This window comes from Pagrus major, chromosome 21 (assembly GCF_040436345.1).
Source record: "Pagrus major chromosome 21, Pma_NU_1.0".
In the NCBI taxonomy this organism is placed as follows: Eukaryota; Metazoa; Chordata; class Actinopteri; order Spariformes; family Sparidae; genus Pagrus; species Pagrus major.
Genome location: NC_133235.1, coordinates 20,376,198 through 20,385,853, shown reverse-complemented (window position 1 = coordinate 20,385,853; position 9,656 = coordinate 20,376,198). Strand labels below are relative to the sequence as shown.

At 38.8% G+C, this 9,656-nt stretch overlaps 1 protein-coding gene across 1 annotated transcript; it reads right to left on the bottom strand.

The window, feature by feature from the left end:
• Positions 1 to 433: 433 nt before the first annotated feature.
• On the bottom strand, positions 434 to 8,416 carry cdk5 (cyclin dependent kinase 5). The gene is made up of 12 exons (XM_073491970.1): positions 8,248 to 8,416; positions 7,825 to 7,913; positions 7,666 to 7,733; positions 7,453 to 7,513; positions 7,315 to 7,371; positions 7,071 to 7,166; positions 6,779 to 6,853; positions 4,160 to 4,256; positions 3,183 to 3,252; positions 2,955 to 3,015; positions 2,770 to 2,850; positions 434 to 2,505 (listed from the first exon to the last, which is right to left on the bottom strand). Exons 1-12 carry the CDS (start codon positions 8,282 to 8,284, stop codon positions 2,419 to 2,421), a joined length of 879 nt encoding a protein of 292 aa, XP_073348071.1. The 5' UTR covers positions 8,285 to 8,416; the 3' UTR covers positions 434 to 2,418.
• Between the last annotated feature and the right edge of the window lie 1,240 nt (positions 8,417 to 9,656).

Here is a 9,656-nt window from a genome sequence, read left to right as displayed (position 1 = left end):
GAGTTTCTGTACCAAATGAAGCTGTGCTACATCAAACGAATGCAAAAAACATGAGCAGACATTCCATCATTAATAAATACATGCATCCATTATCATGTCTTACATCAGCTAAATGAAAATAAATCATTTCCCTATTAACACAGTCACTTCAAACAGCTCATTATGTAGGCTTTTATGGGATGAGTAGCACTGTAACAATCTGGAGTAAAATAACACTGCAAGCTGTTAACCATGTTAATATAAAGTAACCAAATGGAAACAGCTAATGGTGCAAAACAATCATGAAAATACAGATTATTAGTGGATTTTTTCAGCTCTAATATAACTATTACAAAAGCATTATTAAAAAAAAAAAAAAAGCTATTAGTACAATAATGATAAAGAAAAAAATGAATGTGTGTGTCACTAATGGTCCACTAGTCATTAACATATATATACTGTATATATTGGCCCATTTATTGATAACCGGCTATAATCCTGGCTGTCAGTGTTCAACATATTTAATAATATTAATAACTTGACGATTTAAAATAAAACTGTCAGTTACAAAGTGCACGAAAGACAAATACAAAAAGGGAAACAAAAAGCCTGAGCAAAAAGAAAATTATAAATTAGCTTCCCGTGCTATTATACAATCTCGTAACAGGTAGTGGGACAGAGAGTTTTACTGTTGGTGCGTGAAACATCAGTATGACAAGTCTGTTCTGGTCTAAAAAATTTAAAAATAAAGAAAATTAAAAAACAAGGGTATTTTACATGTCTGTAATTTCAAAATAATCATTTCCTGGGAAGTTTCCAAGGACATAAGTATTTGATTTGGTACTAATTGGTGTTTAAAAGCCAGTTTAACCTCAAGAGTCTCAGTGCAAATAAGGCTTGGGCCGATATTGGATATTATCGAACATCATGATATTTGCTGTCATGTGCAATATTTTTAATAACGAATATCCAAAAGCTGTTACAGCATCTATGGGCTTTTATTCTGAAAAGCAAAACATTGGCCTGATGTAGCAGCAGGCACGCAACGCTTTAATATACAGACACTGACAACTTCGTTTCTAAGAAGATTGCGAGCTCGCTAATGAGGCAAACTTTAGGGTTTAAAGAGGGAGAAAATGGCCTGCCAAGGGATTTGAATGAGGCTACATGTGGTCTTTGCTGGAAACAAGTGCAAAATAACCATAAATTTGCGGTCTCACCTCAGAGTAGATTACCCAGCGCAATTTGCTTGAGCAACGATAATATTATCTATCGCAAAATTTAGGCAGAACAATATCGGGATATAAAATGTTACATATCAGCCAGGCCTAGTGCAAATGATCATCTGAACATGCAAAAATCTTAAAGTTGTTCATCTTTTCCTATAATAAAAGAATAACTTATGAATATTAGTCAGATTTAACTGGAAAAGTTCTTTCAAAGAAAGAAATCAGTAACAATAATTAGTACCAAATGACATACTGTAGTTAAATATCCTGAAGAAATTACAGACGTGTAAAATTAGGTGTTACATAAATAACATACAGTCCTTAAAAGAGACATTGAGTTAAAGCCTTTACAACTTTCCAATGAATCGCTCGCTTGTGGTTCTAAAACTTACAAATCAATCTCTTTAATTAAGCGGCATTGTAGCGTTAGCTGCCCCAGGAAACTGTGGTCTCCACTTAGAGCAAATATATCTGTGGATATTAGCACAGATGTATCAGTACCAGCATACATTGTGGCTAACAAGCAACAACAAACTACAGAGGACAAATGCCAAAGATCTAATAAGCAAATTTAAATGTCATCAAGGAAAAACAAACTAATACTGGCTGATAAATCATCGTCATATTTTCTGAACTCCCGTATCGGTCGAGCTACAGTTTCCACTGATGTTAAGACTTTGTAATAATGGAAGCTAATTGGCAAAATACATCACAACAGCAACAGAAACCAGATTGTTCAAGAGGCTGTTTGAGTAACTGATGCAGCTAAATCCAAGTATCTCAAATGAATTCACCAAGATTAAAAAGGTCTATTTTCATTCACGCTCAGCTATTAGAAACAAACAAACTGCACATGTTAATTTCAGTCTTATTGGAGCAGTGGGGCTTATTGTTGACAACCATTTCCACAGGTATAAAATGTATTCAATGCAACACATAGTGCACCCTCCAGCATTTTGTGCTAATTAACCGGGAGGCGTATATGTACCAAATTAACAGGCTTGCAACTTAAAAAGAACCTAAAACCTTGCAGAGCCACTAGGACTTTGTTCCACACAGAGGCACAGCAGAATTAAAGCGGGGGAGGGAGTGCTTGAAAACCAGTGAGGGATTTGCCTTGTTGGGGACTGGTCCTAATGACCCAACAGAGGGAAGGATGGAAGGATGATTGATTCTGGCGGCTGAAGTTTAGTGAGAGGCAATTTAGCATTTAGGGTGGGCAGAAATCGGCGAAGTAAGGGTGCTGCAAGGCCTCCTCTGCAGAGATCCTCTGGACAGGATTACATTTCAACAGGTTCTGGTTGAGATGAAAGGGAACATTTGAATCAGCAAAAAGCAATAACACATTTGTGACAAGCAAGAAAATATAGTAGCAACATCTGGTGGGTCATTTTAGCTTAGTTATTGAACTGTTTGTGCAAACAATCATAGAACACAGACGGAAATTAAAAAGAAAGATTATTAATGACAATCATTTTTGAATGTTGGGGCGTGTGTATATACAAAGCCAAACACTGGTGCAGACCCACTTATTCTATTGGCAAGCTAAAAGTGAACGTACCTGGAGTAGATCTCGTCCTGTGCTACTTAGTTTGGGGACCACGTTCACCAGTGAGGTGGTGGCTGGATACATGGGATATGGCTGCAGGTAGGAAAAGAAACTGTAAATAATAGTTTGGAAGGGAGAGAAACAGAAAAAACAGTAACATATGGTGTATACTCCATCCACTGTGGGTAATAATTTACCTTGTAATCAGGGAGTTTTGTCATCGTCTGCCACTGTTCTTCAGTCGGTGTACCCAACAATGTACCGAGTGGTTAAAGAAAAACTTGTTGAAAACAGAGGGATGTGTCAAACCTGTTAAGACTCACTGTTTGTAAATCATTGATCACAGACTAGATCCATAGTTCTGGCTGAACAAACCTCATTGGTCCCCAATATCAATACCTACTAAAGTTGTCAAAAAAAGATATCTGAAGATTCTTTTCAACTGGTCGTCCACATCGTTCCCGGGGAATAAAGGCCTTCCAGCATTAGCCAGCTCTGAATGGGACAAGAAATCAAAATGGAATACAATTAATATTTTGTATACGGCTTGATGGACACACTTTTCTACGTATTCACCAGAAAACACACAGATTCAAGTCTACATGAAACATGAACACACAGAACCACAAAACTACAAACAACATGTAAAACAAAGTGTTTGCATAAGTTAAAGCATGTCAGGATAACAACACTAAAGGCTAAAATAAAGTATTTCTACTGTAGTCCTGGCCTGCCTTACTCTACAAGCTGCACATTTTTAGGGCTCAACAAAAGAAATTAACACGCATTTTTGTTTCCTGAGCTGATGCTGTTAGTAGCTAAGGAGTGAGTCATCTCACTTCTTTCTCATCTATGTTGACAGCTGCACATTGACAATACCGAACTGGCACTCGCCATAATACGGTGGCGGGTAAAGTCTGACTACGTACTGCTCGGTTTGCCGCAGGCTTTAGAGCAAGGCGGATAAGATTAAACATGACAAGTAACTTTAGTTCTTGTTGTTATTTCATAACCTCTAATTAAAAAAACTATTTGTTGAGGGGAAAGTAAAACTTGACTCATAGCAATTATATTTCTGATCCAAATGAGAAAAAAGCTGTAAGTAAAAGGAATAAAAGCCATAAAACAGGCAATATCACAGAAAAAGAAAGAGAGGAAAAGTAATGCAAAAATAGAGATAAATAAAAATAAAATCAATAAAGGACCATAAGAGGACGACATAAAGGGCTGAAATTGTCTGCTAGAGAGCTCTCTTGGACGATTTGACAGAGAGACAGCCCTAAACCCTCGCGGACTTACTGGGAACGAGTCTCAAAGTCTGTAACTCTGTGAGTGCTGACGTTGGGATTGTGCTCAAGTCACACCAGGTACCAGAGCAAAGTGAGAAAGCAATTTAACAAACCTGCAAATATGCATCCAGCAGACCACATGTCAATTGAGGTAGAATAAAGTTTAGCACCAAACAGCACATCTGGAGGCCGATACCACAATGTCACCACCTACAAACAAATCACAGAGTTAAGTGTTAGACTTAGACCAATTACAGCAGTTATCACGACCATTAACTGATGTTAACAATGTTCAGACATTGGCGTTGATGACTGCTCTCTGAGGTGGGTGTTATTTTGTCCTGACACTAATTGTACAAGCACTGTCACCAACAGTAAGCAGTCATCTTACAACAGCTCTCTGGTTCCCTCGACACCTTCTTGACATTTTAACAAACTGCAGCTTAATCGACCGTCCAGTGTTTTACAGACATCTATTTTTCCCGGTTATGTGAAACTGTTTGGTGAAGAGGTGCACTGACAGAACAGTGTAAAAAAATCATAAAATCAAACTATAGAAAAGTTTCCCAGAGAGAATGTGTGGGCCGACTGAAAGCAGTGCTTTTGTTTCAGCTTGAAAAGTTTAAAAGTTCAACTCGGTACAGGAGTTAATTATGAGACCACCTGCTAGAGAGTCGCAGAACAACTTTTCAAAGTCATTTTACAGAGAAAAAGAGGAGTAAAATTGTGACATAAATGTACTGTTAAGCTGTTGAGTAGTTTGAAAATGTTGAAGTCGGGAACATTTGCAGAGTTCATTTCTTATTTACAAAAAAGTGACGCACAAAGACATAAATTGAGCGCGTTCTATCGCTTTTTTAATGCTTTACAACACATCCTGCAGCACTCTGTTTCAAAGCCACCTGTGGGTTGTGGGACATTTTTAATTCATCTGGGTGACTAGTTTAATGCAGAAGAACTTCAAAATTAGTGTGGGGGACTCTGCATATGCACTTTTCTTGCATAAAAAATGCTTATGCGCCTGAATTAAACCTCTGTTACTGCTTTAATTTAACTCTGAGTCTTTATAAAAACTTAATAAAAAGTAGAACTGTAATGAACTCCACTCAACTATTTTCTTGGATTTTTAGAGATCCGACTTGGGTGGAAATAATGCTTGTAATTCAAACAAAATCCCCATACTATCAAAAGAAGTTCAGCCACTGTGTTAATCTATGCAGCGTGTTATGTATCACATCCAGTACATAGTGTGAAACAACTGCAGGATCCATTCATTTCTTCTTGCAGAAGAGTCTCAGGGAAATACATCCTCTGAAATGACCTTTTAAAATGACCTAACTTCAAGCTTTGTTCCCCTCTAGGTTTTCTGTTTATTACATTTTCAGATCAGCGGTGTCACCCTGGGTCAAGAGTCCCCTCTTGAGATTGGCTCGCCGGGCCCTTAGGTCAGCCAACCAAAAACCACTAAACCTTCCTGAGACTCGCCTGTCATTTCTTTGATGGCATCAGCAACAACAACAACACACAAATGAAACACTACTTAAGCTGCTGCTGTGTGTTATACCCTATCCTCCATCACTAATTTAGCTGATTCAGGACATCGGAGAAACAAATCGAGGCCATCAACAAACACAATTGGGTGTCCCTGATACATACTGAACATTGCTGAAGTGTCCAAGAATCTGCAATTGCTGCTGCAGTTTGCTAGTTGATTGCTACTACTGTGCCATATTTTGATATTAATTTTAACACCGAGATATAGATTTTTAGGTCATGTTGTCCAGCCCGAAATATTGCTCTATTTGAACATGAAATGGCTTATTTAATGCACCAAAGTAGTGAGATTTCCAGCAACACTTAGTGGCACTGCACAACACCATCTTATGGTTTGAGTGTCATCTATTAGGGACTAAATGCGATATCATCTGTGTGTGTGTTTATGAATATTTTTGCACTTGTATTTTACTTATCAGAGACTGCTCATGTGACCGACCTAATGGCAGTGTTGCCTGGCACATCACTACTTTAGAGCATTAAAATAAAAACTGGATTTTGGAGCACTGCAGTGTGCGTTTCATTTGTGCATGCACACTTATTTTTATCATATTATTCAAATTAGAAATACATAGGGCTGAGAGATATCATAGAAAATAGAAAAATGTCAATCCTTTGACAAATGCTTATCATTTATGTCATTGGGTTGCAAACCCAAAAAGTTTTTTTCATGATTTGGGCGACGCTTTGCATTCTTCTGCATGGCTTCAGGCAGGAAATGTGCATGAATGCAAGACAAACAAACATGGAGGAGAGTGAACAGGTTTAGGTTTGTACCTAAAAGAGTTGCTTGTTCTGTCGCATGGACGTGGTTTGTGTATGAAAAGTCTGACACTGACCATATATCTATTAAACAACACAAGTTTGTATAATGAAATTTCTGTTGCAATTCCCTAAGCTTCTCTAACTTCTCTCTTCTTCTAACCCTACAGAAGGGTGTTGGACCATCTATATAAGCTATACAGACATAATACAGCTTCTATGACAGCCTGAATTCAAGAGCACAAATCTCTTCATATTGTTAGTTAAAAGCCCGCAATAGCAGTCAAACTATTCAGAAGTCATTCTGCGACTTGGTTTCTCTTCAGATACTGAATGTGCCAAAAACCAATGTGAATGTCACACAGATGAAACAAGTCAGTCATTAGCACCTGCTGTGTTAATGAAGTACAACCTACCTCTGCTGAGTAACACCTGACAGGAATGCCAAAGGCTCGAGCCAACCCAAAGTCAGCCAGCTTCAACTCTCCATTCTATAGAAAGAGACACACATTATCACACAGTCATGGGTGATGTTAACACAGCTTTTACAGTGCATCAGATTTAGCTACACATGTCACACATACTGTTACTTATTTAACAAGTTACAGGTTTGTTTTTGTTTGCCTTCCTCAAATGATTTTCTCATACAGGGAGTTATGAATATTTACCAGCCTCCAAGTCAAAGTCCACATGCACCTAACCACTCACTCTGTTTATGAGGAGATTCTGCGGCTTCAGATCTCTGTGAAGAACGTTTCGACTGTGACAGAAAGCGAGGCCTTTCAACAGCTGGTACATGAATGACTGCAAGTGAGAGAGAACGAGTTTAGAGACAAAACAACTGACAGCAACTGACATATCGATGACAATCACAGGCCAAACATGACGCTATCTAAAAGCCAAGCTGCATCGCTCTTGGTGAAACTTTTTTCATTGGCTAGGTTTATTTTACCTTCACAGTTTCAGGATCTAGATCCCCATTGCAGCTGTCAAAATACTTCTTCAAATCCTGCAGATGATAAAAGACTCACATTAGCCTGAGAAAGTATACATTCAAACATATGGTGTTTTTGGGGTGACTCTATCTCACCTGATCACAATATTCAAAAACCAGGGTTAACTTCTTGTCACTGTGCAAAACATCATGTAGTCTGGAGGAGACAGGACAGCTTTAAGTTGATGCTGGTTGACATAGGGTTAAATGCAAACTGCTGGGTATATTAACTCATCTGACAAACAGTGAAAAACAACCTGTCACTCCCACATAATAACAAGTTGGCTTCAGCTCGGGCTGCAGACTGACCTGACAATGTTTTTATGCTTTAGCTCCTTCAGAAGACAGATTTCTCTCAGGGCAGAACTTGGCACCCCCTGAAAGAAATGACACCCAGCTTCATTAGCACTAGCATGCTAACAGCTTGCTAGCATTCAATGAATCTAAAACGTTACTATGAAAACGAACCTCGTCGTCGTCGTCCAACCTCACCCTTTTCAACGCCACAATTTCGTGGGTTTCTCTGTTTTTCGCCTTGAAAACTGTCCCATATGTACCTGCGAGGCGGATAACGTAAAGTTCAACCTCAGTTATCGTACTGATGAATGAGCATAGCAGCGTTCAGAGGTGCTAGCATTAGCTTGTAGCTAGTATTAATATCGAATACGCTGTCAGACAGAAAACCTCTGGCAAATCGTGTCACTAACATATTATAGTGTAAGTAAAAACTGTACACGCTGATTTGTATATGGTTAACTAACTAGGAAATTAGTTACAGTAAGCACACGGTTTACAATCAAGCTTTAACGTAAGCTAGCTCTGCATGCTAGTTAAGCAAACCAGGGTAACTAGCTAATATTAACTTTATAAAGAAAAGCGTAGGAAACTTACCCTCTCCGATTTTTTCAAGCTTTTCATATTTCTGCATGTTTGGCCAGTGAAGCCAGCCTTTAACGGGCTAGCAACCAATGAATGATTAAAGCCCCAAACGGGGGTAAATAATGTTATGATAGCTAGCGTTAGCTTTAAGCTATCTTCACTTGCTGCTCCTGGTCGGTCTGCAGCAAAGCTTCTCCTCTTGTCGGTCATCTAGAGGCCAAGGGATGAACTGCAGCACAGGTTGAAACCCAGGCCAAAGATACCAAATCATTGCAGGATGCTGTGACATTTTCGGAGCAATTTTCTACTCTTTGAAGACATTTTACGGCAGATTTAGGTTGTAAGGAGAAAACAAAATGAGTGTATCCAGATGGTAAACTTGTTCAAGTACAATATTCACTCTCAGACCCACATACTTTGCAGGATGTGAAGCCCAATCTGCCTGTTTAATGTTCAAATTGATACAAATCTTAGCTTCTCACTTGTTCTATTTAGCATATTGGCACATAATGAACAGTGATGGCTTATAGTCACCTGGGACATTCATGTCAAAAGAGACATTAAAGGATTAATTCACCCGAAAATGAAAATTCAGTCATTCTGTGCTCACCCCCGTGTTGATGGAAAGTCGAGTGAAGCTTCGCAGTCCACAAAACATTCCTGGAGCTTCGCAGCAGTCTCCTAAACAACTTGAGTAGATGGGGACTTGTTTTAAAACATAAACAAAACAACTGAAATAAAGCACAAAATGGCTCCGCAAAGCCCGTCCAGCGCAATTCAAGTCATCTGAAGCTCTGCAAACTGATTTAAACCCTTTTTTAATCTTCACTGTAGCTGCTAAACTAAAAAAGCATTAGTGCTCACCCCATCTCAAGTGGGTGCACAAGTTTGACTGTGTCGGAAAAAACGCCAGACAAGCTGTATGGAGCCATTTTATGTTTTTCTTCTTCTTTTTCTGCACATTTTAAAACAAGTCCCCATCCACTTCAATTACCTAGCTGAATGCTACAACGCTGTTCAGCTGTGAAGCTCCAGAAATGTTTTGCCGACTGCGAAACTTCACCCGATCTTCCATCATCATGAAGCTGAGTAGATAATGTCGTCATTTTCAGTTTCAATTTGGTGAAATTATCCTTTAAAGTCATACATCACACATTCAGGGAAAACGGTGGTTGTAAAAATGTTGTAATTTCCAGCAGTTATGATAAAATAGATTTGACTACAGTTAGTGTGACACATCCTGAGGTAGATTCGTGCTTGAAAAGTTTACACCCCTGTAAGGGAGGTTATATTGGTGCCAGAACAGCCGTTCCTCCCAAGATGTCACATCTAAACAGAATGGATGACTGTGAGGAGCGACTGAAGCACAGAGTAGAAATTACATCCTGCTTCCTTTTTTCCCCGTAGAGAGCGAAAAGATT

Bases quoted from the DNA above. Each gene is read 5' to 3' on its own strand.
- cdk5 (XM_073491970.1), bottom strand. From the start codon at position 8,284: ATGCAGAAATATGAAAAGCTTGAAAAAATCGGAGAGG. The intron at 7,914-8,247 runs GTAAGTTTCCTA...TCCGCCTCGCAG, and splicing joins GCTTGAAAAAATCGGAGAGG to GTACATATGGGACAGTTTTC. The intron at 4,257-6,778 runs GTAGGTTGTACT...ATTTGTTTGTAG, and splicing joins TCAGGTGTTACTCAGCAGAG to GTGGTGACATTGTGGTATCG.